Here is a 23,501-nt window from a genome sequence, read left to right as displayed (position 1 = left end):
TAAGACTTGAAAAATGCATGTCCAAAATCCCCCACCACAAAGGCATGTTTTGTGCTGCTTAAGGGGCACTCTGAATTGGAAATATATATCCTCTATCTAGGCGCCTATCCAGGGCTGTGCAGGAGATTGTGGGAGGGTCCCAGTGGTCGGACCTACTCGCGATCTCCTGCACTTTCTGAGGGAACACCCAAATGAGATATTAAAAACAAACCAAATTATTAGACCATATTGTTGTCATTGCTCTGGCCTACCTTGGAGGACTCAGCAGGACAATGTTTTCTACATAGTCATACATTAATTTATATGGGTACCATGTAAAACTATGTGTGTACCCTTTGTGGCCACATTTCAAGGAGGGGTTATCTATTTAAGACAACTCATCAGTCCCATCATTCCCTCCTATTCCCCATTCTCCTCTACCTATGAAGTTTTCCTCTATTCCTTTCTTTTTTTTTTCTGCTCTAAGTTTGTCATGCAGGCATTGGAACTGTTGTAAAGAGTAAGACCGCATCAACAATTTCCCATAAACGCTCAACTTTATTGTCACAAATACAAGCAAAACAAGTTTAGTTAGAGTTTAGAACAAAAAAGACTTCACTTTGAATAAAGGAAGTGTAACAAAGCAATTTCCCCTTTTTTGGGGGGGGTTTGTGTCATGCACAGCAGGTTTTATTTTTGTTTCTCAACTGCTCAAGTGGATCAACCATGAAGGAGAAGTATAAGTCCTTCTTTTATATTTTCTATTAATTTTGGATTCACTCATGCCTATGGTTCAAAAACTGCAGCGGCATTTCTCTAAAACACTGTCGGGTGTGACACCAGCTTTAAATGGGCACTGTCAGATCCCAAAACTTTGTATATGTTGTTACTGATGAAGATTAAAGACCTTTTGTAATATGGTCATCTAAAATTTTTGGAATATTTAATTAAAAAAACAGCTCAGAAAATCCTACCACTAGGGGGTCCCCATACCTACTGGGACACTAACCAGCCCTGCAGCTGTATTAGGCTTGTCCATGAGTTATGGACAGGAGATGACTTGTGGACAAGGCTGCATGAGCAGACACACCAGTCACCTCCCATAACCACAAGGCAGGGACATGCCCCCTTCCCCTGAGAGGATTTCTAACACTGTGAGCTAAAGAAAAAAGGAATTTTAAAAATAAATATAGGCGATATAGGCATACAAAAGAGATATGCATGGTCAGGATTAGGTACTGAGTAACATACAATTTTTTTTGTGGGATTTAAAAGGTTTGCTTTAAGGAGTGGTCTTACGATAATAAACTCTTTTCATACTTGAGCTGCAGAGCCAATGAGTTGCTTGCCTGAAATGGTGTGGACCAGAACCACATGGAGTCTATTGGTCAGCCCTTTCCCGGCCATTGCATTGGAATACACATAACGTTAGTAGAAAAGTTGTTAAAGTAATACAGGCAGGGGCATAACTACAAGACTATCCATAAAAAAAAACACATATAAAGTCACATGGTAGACATAGGGTCCTGTTACAGATGTTGCACTGGGGCCCAGAAGCTACAAGTTACGCCTCTGAATACAGGTGTAAAGCTCAGACGATAAACCTTTTTCCCACCAGTACATCAAACATAGACTTTTTCAGATGACAAACTGTGATAGACTGGTAATGTAAAGGGAAGTTGATTCCATGTCAATCCTGTGCAACCTCACATAACTGCAGCACAGCACATGCTGTCTACACTAAGTCCTAGCAAAACTTATATGATAAAGGGATCAGACCTGAAAAGTTTTCCCTCTATCCAAGAACCTATTACTATACTGTATTGTAGAAAAAAACAAAAAGCAAATCAAGAGCGTGATGAATGTTGGTGCCTTGAAATGAAGTTTACTTCACATGCTTTACTGCTTTACACATTGTGCTGTCTCACAGTTTTGTGACTGTAGTATGTGCATTCTAACTATACATTGTATATGAAATAATTATTTTATTATTTCATTTTACTAAATACAGAATTGTTTGGAAAGCTTAATATACGCAGAAAGTGGCTGGACGGATCATTATAGTGGATGCTTTACAGTTACCAGCACACAGTCCATACCACTGAATGCCATTTTTGTTGTTAAGCTTGGAAGCAAAACAAGCAGCATACCACCATGCACCACCATAACTGGCTGCACAGTTAGCAGAGTAGATATCCTGGTCTTTGTCCTTTGATGTGAACTTCATGTTGTCGTGTGTGGTTCCTGCCTGAATGGAGGACATGGAATCTCCAGCCGTACCTGTGTAGCTGCCCAGTCTTAGTCTGTAGCCATTAGCCTCATCTTCTACACTAAAGAGGTTGTAGTCTGCATATTTTTCTTCATCCTTATTATCCAGAATCACAAACCGCACCTGATACACTTTCTGCTTAGTAATGTGGTGAAGATACTCTATGCCCAACCAGTAGTCCTTCTCCACATTCCCAAAGCCATATTTGTATGTGGTCCAGGATTCATCCCAGGTTAACTCTGAATTGAAGCTATTACGCTGAATGACAATCCAGCCCCCACTCTCTGTAGTCATGTCACAGTACACGATTAGCGGGTGTGAACCTTCAGGCTGGATTGCATAGATTCCACTATCAGAGTCTCGTGGAATTTCACTGCAGTCTTTTGGTAATTCTAAAAAGAAGTAATGTAAATAAAAAATAAAAAAAATAGATTACTTTTTATATTAAATTTAAAGCATACCTATTGTTTCAAAAATGTTTAAAAAGTGTTTTGTTACATTAACCCTTTAGAGTGGTGACTAAGTGGGTTTAGTACTCTAACTGCTGAGAGTCCTTGAGAGTCCGCTCCATTGCGCATTTCTTAAACTCTCTCTTAATCCCTTCAATTTAGGAGGTGGGAATAGAGCTGAGCTATTTGCTAGTCATTCATACAGAGTTGCAAGGTGCTATGTGAGCAGGCATGAAAGAAACAGCAGGACTACAAGGAAAGGGTTATTCTAAACACCATTCTGGCTGGTACTGTGCTGAGAAATAATTTATACAGTACACACAGCTATATGTGGCATGGGGGGGAGGGGTTACTGATGCACTGGTTTTGCAAGGTGCTATAAGCAGAAATAAAATAAAATAATATAAAAATGTGCAGAAAAGCATTACAATAAACATTGAACTGCTGCTAAAAATCATCACTTCGAGAACAGACCATAAACAGGCGGGAGCACACCTGACACTGCTGGGTCCCAACGGATTCCATTGACTTAAAATGGGTTCTGTTGGGTGTTTTGTATTTTAGATCAGAAAAAAGATGGGATATGCAGTATTTTTACTCATACTCCCGTCCTTCCAATGGACTGAGTGATGGAACTCTCTTTTCCTGGAGCACAGTGGCCATGCAAACATAGCCTAAGCCATCAGTATTACATGTAGGGCAGTATCCCGGCCCTCCCACAATCTGCTTCCTATTAAGTGTTTACCCGACACAGCACCATTTTCCTGCAGCGGTACTACAGCTCTCTAAAGCCTACTCCCATTCATGACCTGCCCGAAAGATAGACCATCCTTATGAAAGTCCCTGAAAAACGCGGTAAAGCCTTCATTAAGTACCTCTGTTGTCTAGTGGGTTTTAGGGAACATGTTATTTTTTTATATGGTATAAGATTTACACAAAATGTATAAGAAAAAGTGAAAACTGAACATACCTCGTTTTTTTGGGTCGTTGTTTTGGTCATCTACAAAATAATAAATATTTATTTTAAATTATTGTAAACATACATACGTTGATGTATCTGTATCTTCATATAAAAGTGTGGCATTCCACCCAAAGGGCGTACTACAAATATGTATCAAGAATATTTTAAATTAAAAAAAACAGCAAAAAAAACACATACTGTTCTCAATAAATACGTCTCCCCGTTTTGAATTCCTGCGATGACGAGTTGATGCTGTGGACACAAGGGCCAAAATGCAGAGGCACCAGAAAAAGTCTGAAAATGATACAAAGAAAAATGTCCATAAAGATGCTGCAATATAATACAGGGACATAACTATAACAGAAGGAGGCATAGCAGCCCCCAGCCACTGAAGAGCCCACCCACATGTATATATATATATATATATATCAGCCTTTAAAATTCATGAACTTGCTCCCCTGCTATAATGAAAAGGGGGGCACACATCACAGAAGATTCTCCTTTGCCCTGTATATTAATACCCTGACTACAGAAAATTTGCTTCTTGGTGCATTTTCCTCCAGGACCTGGGACATATAACTTGCAAGCTCCCCCTAGCAATACCCAAGCTTCACAGCAAAAGTAATGCAATATGTCAGCTTAACCTATTGTCTTTAAAGTATCCGGAGTATGAAATAGTTAATAACTTACACTATGGATAGTAATAATGTCAAAAGCATTGAAGTAGTTATGTAACAAGCATTGAAGTTACATACTTGAGGGTATGTTCACGCAAGCTGGTATTGGAAGAGTAAATATGCTCAGATCTTACCGCATGTAGCTGCCCTATATGAAGCCCCCTTTATAATATACTAGTGGTCTGCTCTGTACTAATAACTGCAAATAGTTTGTGTCTCTCCTTCACTCACCCATCCTGACTTGCTTCTTCTTCTGTACTACGAGTCCATCATGATCTTTGCAATCTCATCATTTCCTTATCAGCTAAGGAAAATCTCCTATTGCCCAATAAATGAAAAAGGTGTAAAGTCCTCAAGTGTTCTAAAAGGATTATAGAATGTCAAATTTAAAGGACAAGTATCATGAAAAAAAGTATTAGATTGTGGGGGTCCGAGTGCTGGGGCCCCCCACAATCTACTGTTAAGAGCCCTGTCTCTCCTTTACAGTGGCGCATCATGACCCCCGCCTGAAGGCCGCCACTCCCGCTCTATAAGGCTGTATGGGAGAGCTGAAGATTGCCAAATGGCTCTCCCATAGAGCTATATGAAGGGGGCGTGGCAGCCTCCATTTTAGGTGGAGGTCGTGAAATGCTGCTGGGAAGGAGAGACAGGCTGTAAACAGATGATCGCAGGGGGGGGGGGGGGGTCCTGCGCTTGGACCCCCGCGATCTAAAACTTATCCCCTATTCTTCGGATAGGGGATACATTTTTTTTTCATGACTTGTCCTTTAAAGGGGTACTCTGGCCCTAAGACATCTTATACCCTGTCCAATCGCCCCCAATCTCTCCGGCCCCTTTAGTTGTGACCCTTCAGGCACGGAGCGAACATCGCTCTGTGTTGCTGCCACAGGTGGGTGTCTGCATGAGAGATTGGATAGGGGATAAGATGTCTTAGGGCCGGAGTACCCCTTTAACTCTTCTATGAAGCATTTTTATGGTGAGCAATCCACAAGCGAACTGCGTTCATTGAAGGAACAAAAAAATACAGCCATGATGTTTCACAGATATGAAGTTTATACATAGCTATGAAGTTTGCTACATGTCACACAGACAACCAAGGACCTGCCGGCCTAAAATGCACATTTTAACACTTATTGCTGTAAAGGTAGGTCAAGTAGATAAAAACCAAGGTATTGAGGCATTTTAGGCGACAGAGCTCAATTATCTCATAGCAAGCGCCACATGTACAAGCAGCCTAACACTAAAATGTGAATAGTCAGCTCTTCAGGATGTTGTATTGGAAGCAGAAAAAATGGGCAAGGAGCTGAACAACTTTGACAAGAGTGAAATTGTGATGGGGAGATAACTACACTTCTCAAAATAATAAAGGGAATACTTAAACACAATGTAACTCCAAGTCAATCACACTTCTGTGAAATCACACTGTCCACTCAGGAAGCAACACTGATTGACAACCAATTTCACATGCTGTTGTGCAAATGGAACAGACAACAGGTGGAAATTATAGGCATTTAGCAAAACACCCCCAATAAAGGAGTGGTTCTGCAGGTGGTGACCACTGACCACTTCCTATGCTTCCTGGCTGATGTTTTGGTCACTTTTGAATGCTGTCATTGCTTTCACTCTAGTGGTAGCATGAGACGGAGTCTACAACCCACACAAGTGGCTCAGGTAGTGCAGCTCATCCAGGATGGCACATCAATGCGAGCTGTGGCAAGAAGGTTTGCTGTGTCTGTCAGCGTAGTGTCCAGAGCATGGAGGCGCTACCAGGAGACAGGTCAGTACATCAGGATATGTGGAGGAGGCCGTAGGAGGGCAACAACCCAGCAGCAGGACTGCTACCTCCGCCTTTTTTGCAAGGAGGAGCAGGAGGAGCTTTGCCAGAGCCCTGCAAAATGACCTCCAGCAGGCCACAAATGTGCATGTGTCCACTCAAACGGTCAGAAACAGACTCCATGAGGGTGGTATGAAGGCCCGATGTCCACAAGTGGGGGTTGTGCTCACAGCCCAACACCGTGCAAAACGTTTGGCATTTGCCAGAGAACACCAAGATTGGCAAATTCGGCACTGGCGCCCTGTGCTGTTCCTGTTATCTGTATCTGTTAGCTGTTCCTGTTATTCATTGGTAAGTACCTACTTAAAGTGTTCCAAAGAGGGATTGCTGGTGAACCAGCGACAGGATCATGGGAGCCTCATTGATCCATTCCTAGGTCTTCGGTTTTGATTCCACCAAAATGCTACTGTGGCACAAATTGCTCAAAAAGTTAATGTGAACTATGAGGGAGTGAGGTTGAGCGGCAAAATGGCAAGCCAGCAGAGGTAGTGTGATGGTCTGGACAATGTTTTGCAGGGATACCTTGTGTTCTGGTATTCATGTAGATGTTACTTGGACACATACCACCTACTTGAAGGGGTACTCCACCTCTAGACATCTTATCCCCTATCCGAAGGATAGGGGATAAGATGTCTAATTGTGGGGGTCCTGCCACTGGAGACTCCTGCGATCTCGGCTGCGGCACTCAATCTGGGTGAAAAATCGTGGTCAACCACGATTTTACCCCCGATCTAAAAACATGCAAATTCGGATGCGGATGAAATCTGATGCATGTGTTGGATATGATTACTGAATGGAAGTCAATGGATACGACTTGGCATACAGATTTGTTAAATTTGAAGGTTAAAAAAATCATAAAAAAAGAAAAAGTAGGATGGTAAAATGAACAAGTGGGGGTCATTGTTGCAGGTTGTATGGGATACACAACTTTTTTCACATTAGTACTCGTCTGGTAGTAATACTATTGTCCCTATTGTTGGGTTGCAGCTACCTATACACGTTTTTTGCTATATTTATTTAGGATGGTAAAATCATGATGAGAATGCGCCCTATTATATCCTGCATATGCGAACACTGTTAATACACTAATTGTCTGACATCTAGTGTTGGATTTCTGTAGGTGAGAAAGGACCCAATCCAAAATATTGCTACATATACATAACATGTACCATTTTCCCTAGCCCAGCCTCCCTTTTTGCTAGAAGGCAGGATCTGGTTAAGGCCAGTCAGTTAGTTGCTGCTGGAACTTAGGTTGACCATACGCCTTGGCCAACGCCTCCGAAGTGCAAGAAATCCATGGCACAGATGGCTCCTGCTAACTCCAAGACCCCTACCCTCCCAGCTCTATCTCTATACTGTTGATGCATTTATCTAAAACATGTAAGCACAAGGCATACACAAAAATCTCTACATTATTATCTAATAATAGCCTATGTTGCACTATAAAAGCTAAATTAAAAAAAGATTCCCAGAGTGCTTCTTTAATTACATATCCAGTTGGTAAGGCTACCTTCACATGTCAGTATTTGCACCTACACGCTAGTATTAATAAGCAACTTTGTTTTGGTAACTGTACAGACCAAATAAATTGTATTATCACCCATATCTTTCTTTTCCTGGATTAATCATGCAGGTTTATTCATATTGAAGAAATTGGTATGAGTCAAAAGGCACCGGTAAACACTGGTCTATTTAGTGTCTGTTCGATCAAAATGTTATTAATTTAAGGGGTGCTACCATGCTGACAACTTATCCCCTATCTAAAGGATAGGGGATAAGTTGCCTGATCGCGCGGGGTCCCGCTGCTGGGGCCCCCACACGATCTCGCACGCAGCACCCAGCTCTCATCAGGCCCCGGAGTGAACATCCGCTCCAGGTCTGATGACTGCCGATCACGGTATGACGTCACGGCTCCGCCCCCATGTGACATCATGCTCCGCCCCTCAATGTAAGTCTATGGCAGGGGGCAAGACAGCTGTCTCGCCCCCTGCCATAGACTTGCATTGAGGGGCGGAGTGTGATGTCACACGGGGGCGGAGCGGTGACTTCACGATCACCGGCCCCGTCATCAGACCCGGAGCGGATGTTCGCTCCGGGGCCTGATGAGAGCGCGGTGCTGCGTGCGAGATCGCGGGGGTCCCCAGCAGCGGGACCCCGCGCAATCAGGCAACTTATCCCCTATCCTTTAGATAGGGGATAAGTTGTCAGCACGGTAGTACCCCTTTAATGTTTACGATTACATATTAGTAATTTAGTTTGTTTTAAATTCAAGTGGTAGTAGATGACATATCTTAACCTTAACACTTTAAGGATTCAGCCCATTTTCACCTTAACCACTTAAGGACTTAGCGTTTCTCAGTTTTTGCATTTTCATTTTTTCCTCCTTACCTTTTAAAAATCATAACCCTTTAAATTTTCCACTTAAAAATCCATATTATGGCTTTTTTTTTGCAGTGACATTAGTCATTTCACTCAAAAATCCACGTCAAAACAGAAAAAAAAATAATTGTGTGTAAAAATTGAAGAAAAAACGCAATTTTGTAAATTTTGGAGGCTTTCATTTCTACGCAGTGCATTTTTCTGCAAAAATTACATCTTATCGTTATCCTGTAGGTCTATACGGTTAAAATGATGCCCTACTTATATACCGTAGGTTTGATTTCGTCGTACTTCTGGAAAAAATCATAACTACATGCAGGAAAATTTATATGTTTAAAAATGTCATTTTCTGACCTCTATAACTTTTTTTTTTCTGCATATGGGGATGTATGAGGGCTCATTTTTTATGCCGTGATCTCAAGTTTTTATCGGTACCAATTTTTTTTTACCGGACTTTTTGATCGCTTTTTATTCATTTTTAATGGTATAACAAGTGACCAAAAAGACACTATTTTTGACTTTGGAATTTTTTTACGTTTAATTAACATTATATTTAACAATATATTTTTAATTAACCGTTTCCCATGTCCACCCCCCACCCCCCGCCATCCATGCCCACCTTGGCCACCGCTCTTTCACCTCTGTCCATCCCTCTGTCACCCATGTTCACTCTTCTACACCTCTCTACACCCCTCTACCACCCATGTACACTCCTCTACACCCCTCTGTCACACATGTACACCCCTCTGCTACCCTCTACGATCCCTGTCAGCCATGTACACTCTTCTACACCCCTCTGTCACCCATGTACGCCCCTCTGTCACACATGTACTCTTCTACACCCCTCTGTCACCCATGTACACTCCTCTGTCACCCCCTACGCCGCTCTGTCACCCATGTACTCTTCCACACCCCTCTGTCACCCATGTACACTCCTCTACACCCCTCTGTCACCCATGTACACTCCTCTTCACCCCTCTGTCACCCATGTACACTCCTCTACACCCCTCTGTCACACATGTACACCCCTCTGCCACCCTCTACGATCCCTGTCACCCATGTACACTCTTCTACACCCCTCTGTCACCCATGTACGCCCCTCTGTCACACATGTACTCTTCTACACCCCTCTGTCACCCATGTACACTCCTCTGTCACCCCCTACGCCGCTCTGTCACCCATGTACTCTTCCACACCCCTCTGTCACCCATGTACACTCCTCTACACTCCTCTGTCACCCATGTACACTCCTCTTCACCCCTCTGTCACCCATGTACACTCCTCTACACCCCTCTGTCACACCCTACGCCGCTCTGTCACCCATGTACTCTTCCACACCCCTCTGTCACCCATGTACACTCCTCTACACTCCTCTGTCACCCATGTACACTCCTCTTCACCCCTCTGTCACCCATGTACACTCCTCTGTCACCCCCTACGCCGCTCTGTCACCCATGTACTCTTCCACACCCCTCTGTCACCCATGTACACTCCTCTACACTCCTCTGTCACCCATGTACACTCCTCTTCACCCCTCTGTCACCCATGTACACTCCTCTACACCCCTCTGTCACACATGTACACCCCTCTGCCACCCTCTACGATCCCTGTCACCCATGTACACTCTTCTACACCCCTCTGTCACCCATGTACGCCCCTCTGTCACACATGTACTCTTCTACACCCCTCTGTCACCCATGTACGCCCCTCTGTCACACATGTACTCTTCTACACCCCTCTGTCACCCATGTACACTCCTCTGTCACCCCCTACGCCGCTCTGTCACCCATGTACACTCCTCTACACCCCTCTGTCACCCATGTACACTCCTCTACACCCCTCTGCCACCCATGTACACACCTTTCTGTCAACCATGTACACCCCTTTGTCACCCCCTAATGCCCCTCTGCCACCCATGTACACTCCTCTACACTCTCTGTCACCCATGTATGTCCCTCTGTCACCCATGTAAACTCTTCTACACCCATCTGTCACCCATGTACACCCCTTTGTCACCCCCTACGCCCCTCTGCCACCCATGTACACTCCTCTACACCCCTCTGCCCCCCATGTACACTCTTCTACACCCATGTGTCACCCATGTACACCCCTTTGTCACCCCCTACGCCCCTCTGCCACCCATGTACACTCCTCTACACCCCTCTGCCCCCCATGTACACTCTTCTACACCCATGTGTCACCCATGTACACCCCTTTGTCACCCCCTACGCCCCTCTGACACCAATGTACACTCTCCTACACCCTTCTGCCACCCATGTACACCTCTTTGTCACCCCCTACGCCCCTCTGTCACCCATGTACACTCCTCTACACCCCTCTGTCACCCATGTACACTCTTCTACACCCATGTACACCACTCTGTCACCCATGTACACCCCTTTGTCACCCCCTACTCCCCTCTGTCACCCATTTACTCTTCTACACCCCTCTGTCACCCATGTACACCCCTATGCCACTCATGTACACTCATCTACACCCCTCTGCCACCCATGTACACTCTTCTACACCCATCTGTCACCCATGTACACCCCTTTGTCACCCCCACGCCCCTCTGCCACCCATGTACACACATCGGATCTTCGTGATCATTCCAAAATGCTACTGTGGCACAAATTACCAGATAGAGTGATGGTCTGGACAATGTTTGGCTGGGATACCTTGGGTCCTGGTATTCATGTGGATGTTACTTGGACATCATTGCAGATTGATATCATATTGATGTCATAGTTCTGACACAGTGTTTACCTACATCAATTTTATATTGATATTTTCTATGTAATATATAATATATCCTGCATATGTGAATATTGTTAATATACTACTGGTTTGGCATCTAGTGTTGGATTTCTGGAGGTGTATGTGAGAAAGGACCCAATCCAAAATATTGCTACATATGCATAACATGTACCATTTGCTAAAGTGCATGGTCCTAGCCCAGCCTCCCTTTTTTCTAGAGGACAGGATCTGGTTTCGGTCAGTCAGCTAGTTTCTGCTGGCTCTTAGACTGACCAAATGCCTCGGCCAACACCTCCGAAGTGCAAGAAATCCACAGAGAGTTTACGTGCAAAACAGTGAAGAACACATTTATTTAGCTTTTTCTTCACCAAGTGTTATAGTGTGTTATAAGAAATAAATGTTTTTACTTTATCCAGACACAAAAGATTAGAATGCAGCCACATTTCATGGTGTTTTGGTTACTACATGACCTTTACCAAGTGGTATTGGTTGATATACAGGAACTGCAGGGCTGCCTGAGGCTGTCAGTGAGTTACCCTCAGACAGAGCACTTGCCTCTACCAGCACATCCAGCTGAGCAGATGAAGTAAGTCAACCTAGGCCAAAAGCCGTTTTTCCCCCTGTGGCCTCTATACCTCAGCGGACCAGCATCACAATCCTGCCCAGGGCCACATGGAGTTTATTCATGGACATCAACTTCTGGTGAACTTTCCAGTCCTTTTTAAGGGGAAGGAGTTATATAGTTTAATGCCTCTGAGAGGGACTGATTATCCATATCAGAGGGGAAAAGCTTCACAAGAGCCTCTTTGTTTTCCTTTGTACCTGCAAGGGCTTTAGGCTGGGAGCAGTATTTTGTGGCTGTTACGTCCATCTCTACACAGACTGGCATGCTGCCATAGGAAACTGCATAGCCCATCCTTTCCCTCTCACCAACCTACTTATTTGTCAAAATATCATTCATTAGATATATAGGGCAGCTTTCACTTTCAGCTTTCACTTACATGCAGGAAGTGAGAGAAAGACGTCATATTCAGATCATGCTTGACTTTGTGCAAACCCTTCAGTGAGACTAGCCCCCACCCTCCTAGAAGACAAACACCATGTGATTTCTGTCTTCACAGACACACCTCCCCCTCCTCTCCCTGTGTGAGAATCTTGCCGGCAAAGAAGCCCAGGGAAGATTCTCAGTCACAGCTCAGCACAAAACACTGCTCTTTTCCTGCTGTAGATCTAATCACTTACTGCTGCCATTCAGAGCATAGCATGATTTATTGCTGGGGGAAGGATAGTTTGAAAGAAAAGACATGCAACAGTGTGTGCTGCTGACTGTTTATAACAACACAGCATGCACACAGATGGTGAAAGCAGTTGGCTGGCAGCCATTACACAGAGTTGCACTGACTTCTGGGAGTTGTAGCAAGAAAAAAGAATATTCAGTCAGCAGTCATCAGAATTCAGCAGACACAAGGGGAACTTCAGAGGCCTAGTCTGAATTGTAAGATGTGGGAAGATGTGCAGGGAGGTCCTGATGCTTTTGCCTGCTCTGTACTGTTACAGCTTCTGTAGAATGCCTTTTTTGTTTTTTAATGCTCCACCCCCATTTCCCTCTTATCCTCACTAAGCCCTTGCCCCACTCACTCCGCAGAAACAATTACACTCTTTTCTTCTGTACCCTCCCTCAACAGAGCCCATCACATTCTGTTCTCATGCATCCTCCTTCCATAGAGCTTCTGCCATATTCTGTTCTGCAGCCTCCTTCATTTGTCCAGCATCCGGCATAGGTGAACTAAGCCTAGATCTCAACGCAACTGATGCCATAACTGAAAACAACATGCATCAGTTGTATGGCATCCAGTTCTATGGCAAGCTGCATTCCCCAGTCCGTTGCCGTCCAACGTGGCCAACCATCCAGAATCAAAATTGAGATGCTGGATGATTGTGAATTGTCCTATTCAAATGAATGGAATCAGTTCTAGCATCTGTTTAACTCTGGTGCACACCAGAGGGAAACTATGCCAGACATATGGGAATTTAGCCTTACAGAGCCCATCACATTCTCTTTTTCTGCACTTGCCCTACACAGGGCCCCTCTCTTATTCTGTTCTTCAGCTTCCTCCACAGAGGCCTTGCCACATTCTTTTATTTAACCTCCTTCTTCCACAGAGCCCATTACATTCTGTTCTTCAACCTCCTCCCTCCACGGAGTCCATTACATTCTGTTCTTCTGTACTCTCCCTACACAGGGCCCCTGCCTTATTCTGTTCTTCAGCTTTTTCCCTCCACAGGGGCCCTGACACATTCTGTTTTTTAGCCTACTTCTTCCACAAAGCCCATTACATTCTGTTTAATCTGTGATGCTACTCTTGACTTGGCAGCCAGGCTGGCGTTGACCCAACCGTAGGCCTTAAATAGATAAATGAAAAAGTTCTTGTACAACTTCACCTTTCATGAAAATGCTCTCCTCTTAAAGGCTAAGCCAATGATGAAACACATCCTCACAGGGGGAAAAGAGCTAGATTTAAGACCTGTGATTGAGAGTCCATATATGCCCTATATGGATTTAGGCCTAGTTATGCCTGGAGCTAACTAAAGCATGTGTGACTCTGGAAAAGGCCAAACCCTTAAAGAGGTTCTCCGCCCCTAGATATATTATCCCCTATCCTAGATGTCATCAGCCGCGGAGCAAACATAGCTACAAGCTGCTGACCGCGCGATCTCTCCTGCTACACCCCTGTACATCAGCAGCTTGGAGCTATGTTTGCTCCGTGGCTGATGGCGGGCGATACAGGGGAAGGGGTAACGTGACCTCACGGCCCTGCCCCCTCGTGACATTGCTCCCCGCCCCCTCAATGCAAGCCTATGGGAGAGGGCATGACGGCCACCATGCCCCCTCCCATAGACTTGCATTGAGGGGGCAGGGTGTGATGTCACAAGGGGCCGTGACATCATGATACCCGTCATCAGCCAAGGAGCAAACATAGCTCAAGGCTGCTGATTGTGGGGGTGCAGCAGGAGAGATTGCGGGGGTCCCCAGCAGCGGGACTCCCCCTCGATTAGACCTTTGGATAGGGGATAAGATGTCTAGGGGGGGAGTACCCCCTTTAAACTGGTGCCAGAAAGTTAAACAGATTTGTAAATTACTTCTATTTAAAAATATTAATCCTTCCAGTACTTATTAGTTGCTGTATAATACAGAGGAAGTCGTTTTCGTTTTTAATTTCTTTTCTGTCTGTCCACAGTGCTCTCTGCTGACACCTCTGTCCATGTCAGCAACTGTCCAGAGCAGGATAGGTTTGCTATGGGGAATTGTTCCTGCTCTGGATGGTTCCTGACATGGACAGAGGTGTCAGCAGAGAGCACTCTGGTCAGACAGAAAGGAAATTTGAAAAGAAAATAACTTTCTGTGGAGCATACAGCAGCTGGCAAGTACTGGAAGGATTAAGATTTTTAAATAGAATTAATTTACAAATCTGTTTAACTTTCTGGCACCGGTTGATTTAAAAAAAAAAAATGTTTTCCACTGGAGTACCCCTTTAACTATCTTGTCTTCCCAGCAGAAGCTGAGCTGAGAGACATGATACTCTGGCAAAGACCAGAGCTAACCAGAACAGGTTTAGGTCCACCTCTTTCTGCAGAAGAGAAGGGATGGACTTGAGGCTTTCTTCTGCAGAGACCACATGTGACCAAATCATTAATTCAGCTGTAGAATGCAATGCAAGACATGTCAGCAAAATGACCCTCTACACTCCTCTTACCACAGTGTATGCATAAAAGTGAAATGCTGAAAATACATTTGCAAAGAAGACAATCACATTGCAATACAATCCAGTACTTGATTTACTTACTTTATATCCAAAAAGAGTTTTATACTTTTTCCACAGGACAAATCTATAGTGCACTGTTTCCCAACCCGTGTGCCTCCAGCTGTTGCAAAACTACAACTCCGAGCATGCTGTTAGTTGCCTTTTTAAATATCATCTGGCTGCAACATTTTTTAACAAAAAAAGAAACACCAACCAAAAACCATTAAAACTGTAGCAAAAATGTACGTAAATACAGCTTCAGGATGATTTCACACATGCAGTTTTAAAAGCAGGTTGTTTTTGTTGTTTTTTTTATTTTTATTTTTTGCTTTTAACCAAATCCAACAAGAAAGATTTTTTTTAAGGAAATATAAAAATTGACTATATACTCCCTGTGCACTAAAATGTACTTAAAAAGCTGGCATACTTACTACCTATACTATTTTGTTAAAGGGGTACTCCACTCCTAGACATGTTATCCCCTATCCTAAGAAGATAACATGTCTGATTGCAGGGGTCCGGCCGCTGGGACCCCTCGCGATCTCTGGGCTATTCATGTCTATGGGAGGGGGCGTGATGGCTATGTACTAGCCATCACACCTCCTCCCATAGACATGTATATGGGGGGGGGGGGGTGACAACTGTGGTTGCCAGTCATCAGGCATGGAGCAGGGTTCACTCCGTGCACTGTATGATGGGGTGCCGTGGTGGGAGTCCCCAGCTGCCAGACCACCTCGATCAGACATGTTATCCCTTATCCAAAGGATAAGGTGATAACATGTCTAGCAGTGGAGTGCCTTTTGAAAACACTGCATAAAAAAATTGTGCATTATGTTTTTAATTTTTTATTGCTGTTTATGAAACCACCTGCCAATGTTGTGCTGTCAGGAATGGAAAAATAAGATACTACAAAAATAATTAATGCTTTTCATTAAAATCCTGACTGTCTCTTTAAATATGCAACTAAACCTCAACCTTGAGTAAAATCCTCCTTGTCACTCCGCTTCTTTATAGCCCCTGATTTCTGCAGCCTTTATAGCTTGGACTTTGGGAGGAGATAATGTTTTTTCTATATAAACGTAGAGTCATTTCCTGGGTACTTTAAACATCACCACTGTAGACAATGGGTGAGAGCTAAAGCCACAGATACCTTTCCTTGCTTATTATAAGTGTAGAAAGCTGCAAGAATCTGCTGACATTATTGTATTCCTTCTAAATACTGATACAACTTTCTCCGTTGTCTGTCATAGGTCTTAAATACGAAGGAAATCATTGGCTCTGGATTGGCGGCATCTTATGTCTGACTGTGGCATTTGCAGAGGATATTAAGAAACCATTTCAACAAGGTAAGCATGTTACTATTAAAGTATTAAAATTGTACTCCAGCATTTAAAATCTTTACCCCTATACACAGGTTTGGACCTCTGGTATCCCCTGCAATCTCCAGAACGTGCCTGTGTATCTCCAGTGCTTCCATAGAGAATGCTTTGAGACCGTCCCTGCCCCACCTTTCATGCAGTTGGGAGACTGTTCTGAAGATTGAGGGGGGTTTCTGAGGTGGGACCCCCTGCGATTAAACATTTATCCTGTGGATAGGGGATACGTTTTTTAAATGCTTGAGTATCCCTTCACCTTTAAAGGAGATGTCTCACTTAAAATTACAGAAAAACTTATCCCCTATTTGCAGGATAGGGCATAAGTTTTAGATCGCAGGGGGGTCCAACAGCTGGGGACCCCCACAATCTCCTGTACAGAGCTCGGCTCTCCCCAGCAGTGGTGCATCCCGTCCCCCTCCATATATCACTATGGCAGAGTGGTTTGGTTATCTTCTTGCTCCCCCATAGAGATATATGGAGGAGGCGTTGTGGCCTCAGCTTCGGGCCAGGGTCGTGACAGACCACCGGGGAGAGCAGGGGCTCTATATAGGAGAACCCGGGGGCCCTAGCAGTCGGACTCCCCCGATCCTGCAGATAGGGGATACGTTTTTATTTTAAGTATAATATCCCCTTTAAATGGACACGCTAATATTATGGTATTATCAGATTCAGATCACTTTCACACATTTTTATTTTGTATCAGAAGCCATAACTGCAGTGGAACACAGAGATATGTTGTGCAAGCATGGGAATCTGTACTTTTTCCACAGCCCTAGAGATTAATACCTGTGCTACTTGTTTCTATAATAATGTCATTTTGGGGAATTACTATTTATTTAGCACTCTATTATACTGTATATGTGAGACTATTTTTATCAATAATATCACTTACCTATTAATAAAATAACAACCCATTTTAAATGTTTATTCCAATTACATTGATCTCTCAATGGCTTTAGGTTACAGTATTTTTAACATGCCATTGGGACTTGAAGCCACATTCAGCATATAAAACAGTTCAAATCTGTGTCATGTGTGATTTACTAGATGATGCGATCCATCATCATGGGCATTTTATTGGCATTACCCCTGCCTTACTGAAGTGCAAGCAATGAATGGCTGTTTAGTGGCATCTCTCTATGGTACAGAAATATGGAGTCTGCACTTTCTCCTTAATGCAAGTTTCAAAATGTATTATATTGTTGCGCAATGTATGTTGAATTTGTAAATTGTTTTTTGATGCACTTTTTATCATCTGGTTGGTCTGCCACCTATTGACTATTAGTGGCATTGCACAGAAATGTACAATAATGTGGGAGATTTATCAGAACCTGTACAAAGATAAAGTTGTCCAGTTGCCCATAGCAACCAATCAGATCGCTTCTTTCATTTTGCAGAGGCCTTGTTAACAATGATAGAAGCGAGCTAATTGGTTGCTATGGGCAACTGGACACCTTTTCCTCTGGACAGGTTTGGATAAATCTCCCCAAAATATGCATTCAGAAAATAGGGCAAATAAGTCAAAGACAGAAAAGTCCAACCGACTTTTTTTCTCGGTTTATGCACCTAAATTTTTGTTGCTCCATCCGTGCCACTATTTCTGCAGACTCTGAAATGGGCGTGGTTAAACCAAAAATGGGCGTGTTCCCGACAAAAAGCCAAAAATACTCAAAAAAATCACTCCAGAAAAAGTGTGAGTTTGGCTCACACAATAACCAACAGCCAAAAGGACGGGTGAAAATCAAAAAATGGAGTGATTTGTAACAAGGGACTGTTTACCATTCTGGTGTGTTAAAGTAACTTGTTTTCTAACCTGAAAACATTTTGTACAGTTCAACACTTTTATGAATAAAATATTGAATGCTTTTGTGATAGTTAATGTTTAATTTATTTTTCTTTTTAACACATTTTGCAATATTAGGTTTAAATTAATTTAACACCCAAGCTGATAAACAAGGAGAATTTTTGTAATGTTTGAAAAATTATAACACATAAATACTTTTGATTCATGAAAAATTTTTTAAACAAAGTCTAAACCATATTGACTCACACAACTAATTTCTTTTGCTCGAAGTTTGTGCGACACAATTGACTAGTGCGACACAAAAAAAACGTGCGACAGAATAGTAAATAAGCCTGAAAAAAAAAGACGAGTGATATTGAAAACACTCCAGAATAAACACTCAACTCTTAGTAAATCAGGGCCAATGTGTATAATGTGCCAGACAACTGGCTCAAAAAGCTTAGTAAATCCCCCGTGTGTTTTCTACTACTCTTTATCTGTGCCAGTATTACCAGACCCTTTGGACACTAAGGCATTTACACCCCACAGGTGTCTGACAGATTTTTTGATGAGTGGTCCATAAAAATAAAAATAAATTATTTTTCATTTGCACAGCCCACTGTTCCAAAGATCTGTCAAACGCCAGTGGGGTGTAAATGCTCACTGCACCATTTGAATTCTGTGAGGGGTGTAGTTTACAAAATGGGGTCACTTGTGGGGGGGTCCACTTTTCTGGCACCATGGGGGCTTTGTAAATGCACATGGCCTTCAACTTCCATTCCAAACAAATTCTCTCTCCAAAAGACCAATGGCGAGCATTGTAATTTGCCCACAGAGCACTTTACATCCACATATGGAGTATTTCCATACTCAGAAGAAAGGGGTTAAAAATTTGGGGAGGCTTTTTCTCCTATTACCCCTTGTGAAAATGAAAAATTTGGGGTAACACCAGCATTTTTGTGAAAAAAATCCGATTTTTCATTTTCACGTCCAACTTTAGCGGAAATTTGTCAAACACCTGTGGGGTGTTAAGGCTTACTGTACCCCTTGTTACATTCTTTGAGGGGTGTTGTTTCCCAAATAGTTGCCATGTGGGGATATTTTTGCTGTTCTACCACCATAAGGGCTTCCTAAATGCGACATGCCCCCAAAAACCATTTCAGCAAAATTCCTTCTCTTCTGAGCATTGTAGTGCGCCCGCAGTACACTTGACATCCACACATTGGGTATTTCAATACTCAGAATAAATGGGGTTACAAATTTTGGGGGGAAATTTTACCCCTTGTAAAAATTTAAAATTTGAGGAAAAGCAGCATTTTAGTGAAAAAAATAAATAATTTACACATCTGATTTTAACGAAAAGTAATCAAACACCTGTGGGGTGTTAAGGCTCACTGTACCCCTTGTTACGTTCCTTGAGAGGTGTAGTTTCCAAAATAGTATGCCATGTGTTTTTTTTTTTTGTTTGTTTGTTTTTTGCTGTTCTGGCACCATAGGGGCTTCCTAAATGTCACATGCCCCCCAAAAACTATTTCAGAAAAACTCGCTCTCCAAAATCCCATTGTCGCTCCTTCCCTTCTGAGCCTTGTAGTGCACAGGCAGGGCGCTTGATATCCACATATGAGGTATTTCCTTACTTGAGAGAAATTGGGTAACAAATTTTAGGGGGATTTTTCTCCTTTTACCCCTTGTAAAAATTCAAAAACTGGGTCTACAAGAACATGAGAGTATTTAGAATTTTCTCCTTCAGTTTACTGCTATTCCCGTGAAGCACCTAAAGGGTTAACACACTTTCTGAATATCATTTTGAATACTTTGAGGGGTGCAGTTTTTATAATGGGGTCATTTATGGGGTATTTCTAATATGAAGGCACTTCAAATCCACTTCAAAACTTAACTAGTCCCTGAAAAATTCTGATTCTGAAAATTTGGTGAAAAATTGGAAAAGTGCTGCTGAACTGTGAAGCCCTCTGGTGTCAACTTCATGATGCAAATATAAAGTAGACATATTGTATATGTGAATCAATTTATAATTTATTTGGTATATCTTAACTTATAAGTAGAGAGTTTCAATGTTAAAAAAAAAAGCTAAATTTAAAAAATTTTCATGAAATTTGGGAATTTTTCACCAAGAAATGAAACAAGTATCGACAAAAGTTTACCACAGACATAAGGTAGAAGATGTCAGAATGAAAAGTGAAAGCATTCCAGAGTTATTAATGCTTAAAGTGTCAGTGGTCAGATTTGCAAAAAACGCTCTGGTCCTTAAAGGGGTACTCTGCCCCTAGACATCTTATCCCCTATCCAAAGGATAGGGGATAAGATGTCAGATCGCCACGGTCCCGCTGCTGGGGAGCCCCGGGATCCCTCCTGCGGCACTGCGCTATAATTACAGCACAGAGCGAGTTCGCTCTGTGCGTAATGACGGGCGATACAGGGGACGGAGCAGCGTGATGTCATGGCTCCGCCCCTCGTGACATCACGGCCCCTCCCCTTAATGCAAGTCTATGGCAGGGGGCGTGACGACCGCCACGCCCCCTCCCATAGACTTGTATTGAAAGGGTCGGGCCATGACATCACGAGGGGCGGAGCCGTGACGTAACGATGCTTCGGACCCTGTATTGCCCGTCATTACATGCAGAGCAAACTCGCTCTGTGCTGTAATGATAGAGGGGTGCCTCAGCAGGGATCCCGGGGCTCCCCAGCAGCGGGACCACGGCGATCTGACATCTTATCCCCTATCCTTTGGATAGGGGATAAGATGTCTAGGGGTGGAGTACCCCTTTAAGGTGAAAATGGGCTGTGTCCTTAAAGGGTTAAGGACCAGGCCAATTTTATTTTTGCATTTTCGTTATTTCCTCCCCACCTTCTAAAAATCATAACTTTTTTACATTTTCATCCACAGACCCATATAAGGGCTTGTTTTTTGCGTCACCAATTTTACTTTGTAATGACATCAATAATTTTACCATAAAATGTACAGTGCAACCAAAAAAATATTATTTGTGTGGGGAAATTTAAAAGAAAACTGCAATTTAACACATTTTGGAAGGTTTTGTTTTCACGCTATACACTTTACGGTACAAATTACATGTTTTCATTATTCTGTGGGTCAATAGGATTAAAATGATGCCCATGTTATACTCTTTTTTTTATAATCGTACCACTTTAAAAAAATCTCAAACTATTTTAACAAAATTAGTAGAAGTAACAGAGAGCACTAATTAACCCGTTCTACTCATACTGTATCTCTAACTATACATTAGTTTATTATCTGAACGATTGTGTTCATATTGTTGATTGTGATGTTGTATTTGTTATCTTTGTAAGTAGCAGCATCTCATGTACCTTACTGTGGTCTCCTCTTATTCCCTGATGATCCCTCAAAATTAGTGGGCAAAACACGTTGGCAAGAGAGGTCTGCCACAATCTGGATTCTACATTTTAAATGAGTACTATTGTGTTACCATTATTTCCCTATTCCCCATCCACACTTAGTATATAGGAGGCTGTATCTTTGGTAGGGCCTTGTTAGATTAGGTACTCACCTGTACCTCTTTCCCTGTCTCACTGATATTTCGTGGTGCTTCTTTTCTTCACAATCATGTAATATTTTTATCATGTTTTGTATGGTATAATTTTACCTCTCTCCTTGAAGTCAAAGTTAAGTTTTAATTCATTTAGAGCCTTATTGGTGATTTCTCTCTATTACTTATACTAATTCAGTCACCATTGGACTTAAAGGGGTTATCCACCATAGGGTGATTTTAGTACGTACCTGGCAGAATTTTATAAATTCTTTTGGGAATAAAAGGTGACAAGAAAGCAGCAATTTTGGACTTTTATTTATTAATAAAGTGCTTGACACAGCTGCACAGATATGGACAATGCTGTGTTAATAACTACTCTTGCTCAAACAAGCAACAAACACTCTTCTGAGCACTCAACTCTAGTGTTCCGGCCTTCTGGCTGTTGATCTGCAGAGGAATTTTTAAGGCCGGATGTCTGAGCAGTGTCACACTGTGCTCATCTACTTATTTAATTTTTTCCTTATTTTTATTTACTTATTCTTTATGTTTTGTCACTGCGCTCACATATGTGTTCTTTTTTTGTTCATCAGAAAAGTGCACGGAACTATATTACCCAGTGGGGCCTACATGTCACCACGGTGGGTGTCGAATCACAACTTTGGACTTTCACTTTAATGAGTGTTGTGTAAACAGTTAACAATGGAAGTTACGTAAACAGGGTAGCATGCAGGGCTATGCCTTTGGTGCCACACTATTTAAATTCTAAGGGAGTTACACAAATTGTGGTCACCTGCTTTGACTGTTTCCAGAAGGTGCTGGGACAAAGAAAACCCAAGATGTGAAAATCCCTTTAAGGCAAACCCCACCCTAGGAGCCGGCTAGAAGAAGCATGATTGGTTGGCTGAGTAGAGATAATCCCTTTTCTAGTACTTTCTTAAAGGAGTACTCCAGAACTAAATTTTTTTAGACCATGATAAACCTCTGCTGAAGTTATATAAGTTTGTCATTTACCTCCATTACGATATCTGCAGTAATACCAGACTTCTCCGAAACCGGAAGTTCAGCCACTGATTCTACTTGATGAATTTCGTACCCCCTGCATTCGCTCTGCTGCGGCCATCTTGGTAACGAAACCTCACCATTTCTAAGATCCTTCCTGCTGTCTGCCAGCCGCCCCAGCCTCCTGTGGGTCACTCCTCACACTTTGCATATTCATATGCTCTTCGTTTGCACAGCCCCGATTCGCTGGGCTGTGCAAACTCCTCTGTATGCCCCCAGCCTATCAACCGCGTCCGTCCGCGCCTGGGGAGAGAGAAGGTACACGCCCCCTCCCTCCTCTCCCCGAGCTCAGGACCCACGGGGAGCAGTACATGCCCCCACCCTTATCTCCCCGAGCTGAGGACGTAGATCTCCACGGGGAGAAGTACACGCCCCCTCCCTTATCTCCCCGAGCTGAGGACGTAGATGTGTGTGTGTATGCTGGGAGTAGTAGTCCCTGTTATGTGTGTATGTATGCTGGGAGTTGTAGTCCCTGTTAGGTGTGTGTGTGTGTATGCTGGTAGTTGTAGTCCATGTTATGTGTGTGTGTATGCTGGGAGTTGTAGTCCCTGTTATGCATGTGTGTATGCTGGGAGTTGTAGTCCATGTTATGTGTGTGTATGCTGGGAGTTGTAGTCACTGTTATGTGTGTATGCTGGGAGTTGT

The 23,501-nt window shown here is 43.0% G+C and overlaps 1 protein-coding gene across 1 annotated transcript in view; it reads right to left on the bottom strand.

Moving 5' to 3' along the window:
- Positions 1 to 532: 532 nt before the first annotated feature.
- The window catches only part of LOC130357479 (fibrinogen-like protein 1-like protein), a 61,009-nt gene continuing 38,040 nt past the window's right edge, over positions 533 to 23,501 (bottom strand). The window contains exons 3-5 of the mRNA XM_056560176.1: positions 3,857 to 3,952; positions 3,668 to 3,697; positions 533 to 2,640 (exon numbers count right to left, since the gene is read on the bottom strand). Coding sequence (XP_056416151.1) covers positions 2,006 to 2,640; positions 3,668 to 3,697; positions 3,857 to 3,952 — 761 coding nt within the window. The 3' untranslated portion in view covers positions 533 to 2,005. The remainder of the gene's footprint in view (positions 2,641 to 3,667; positions 3,698 to 3,856; positions 3,953 to 23,501) is intronic.

Source organism: Hyla sarda, chromosome 2, assembly GCF_029499605.1.
Source record: "Hyla sarda isolate aHylSar1 chromosome 2, aHylSar1.hap1, whole genome shotgun sequence".
Classification (NCBI taxonomy): domain Eukaryota; kingdom Metazoa; phylum Chordata; class Amphibia; order Anura; family Hylidae; genus Hyla; species Hyla sarda.
This window is presented reverse-complemented; position numbering and strand designations above follow the sequence as displayed.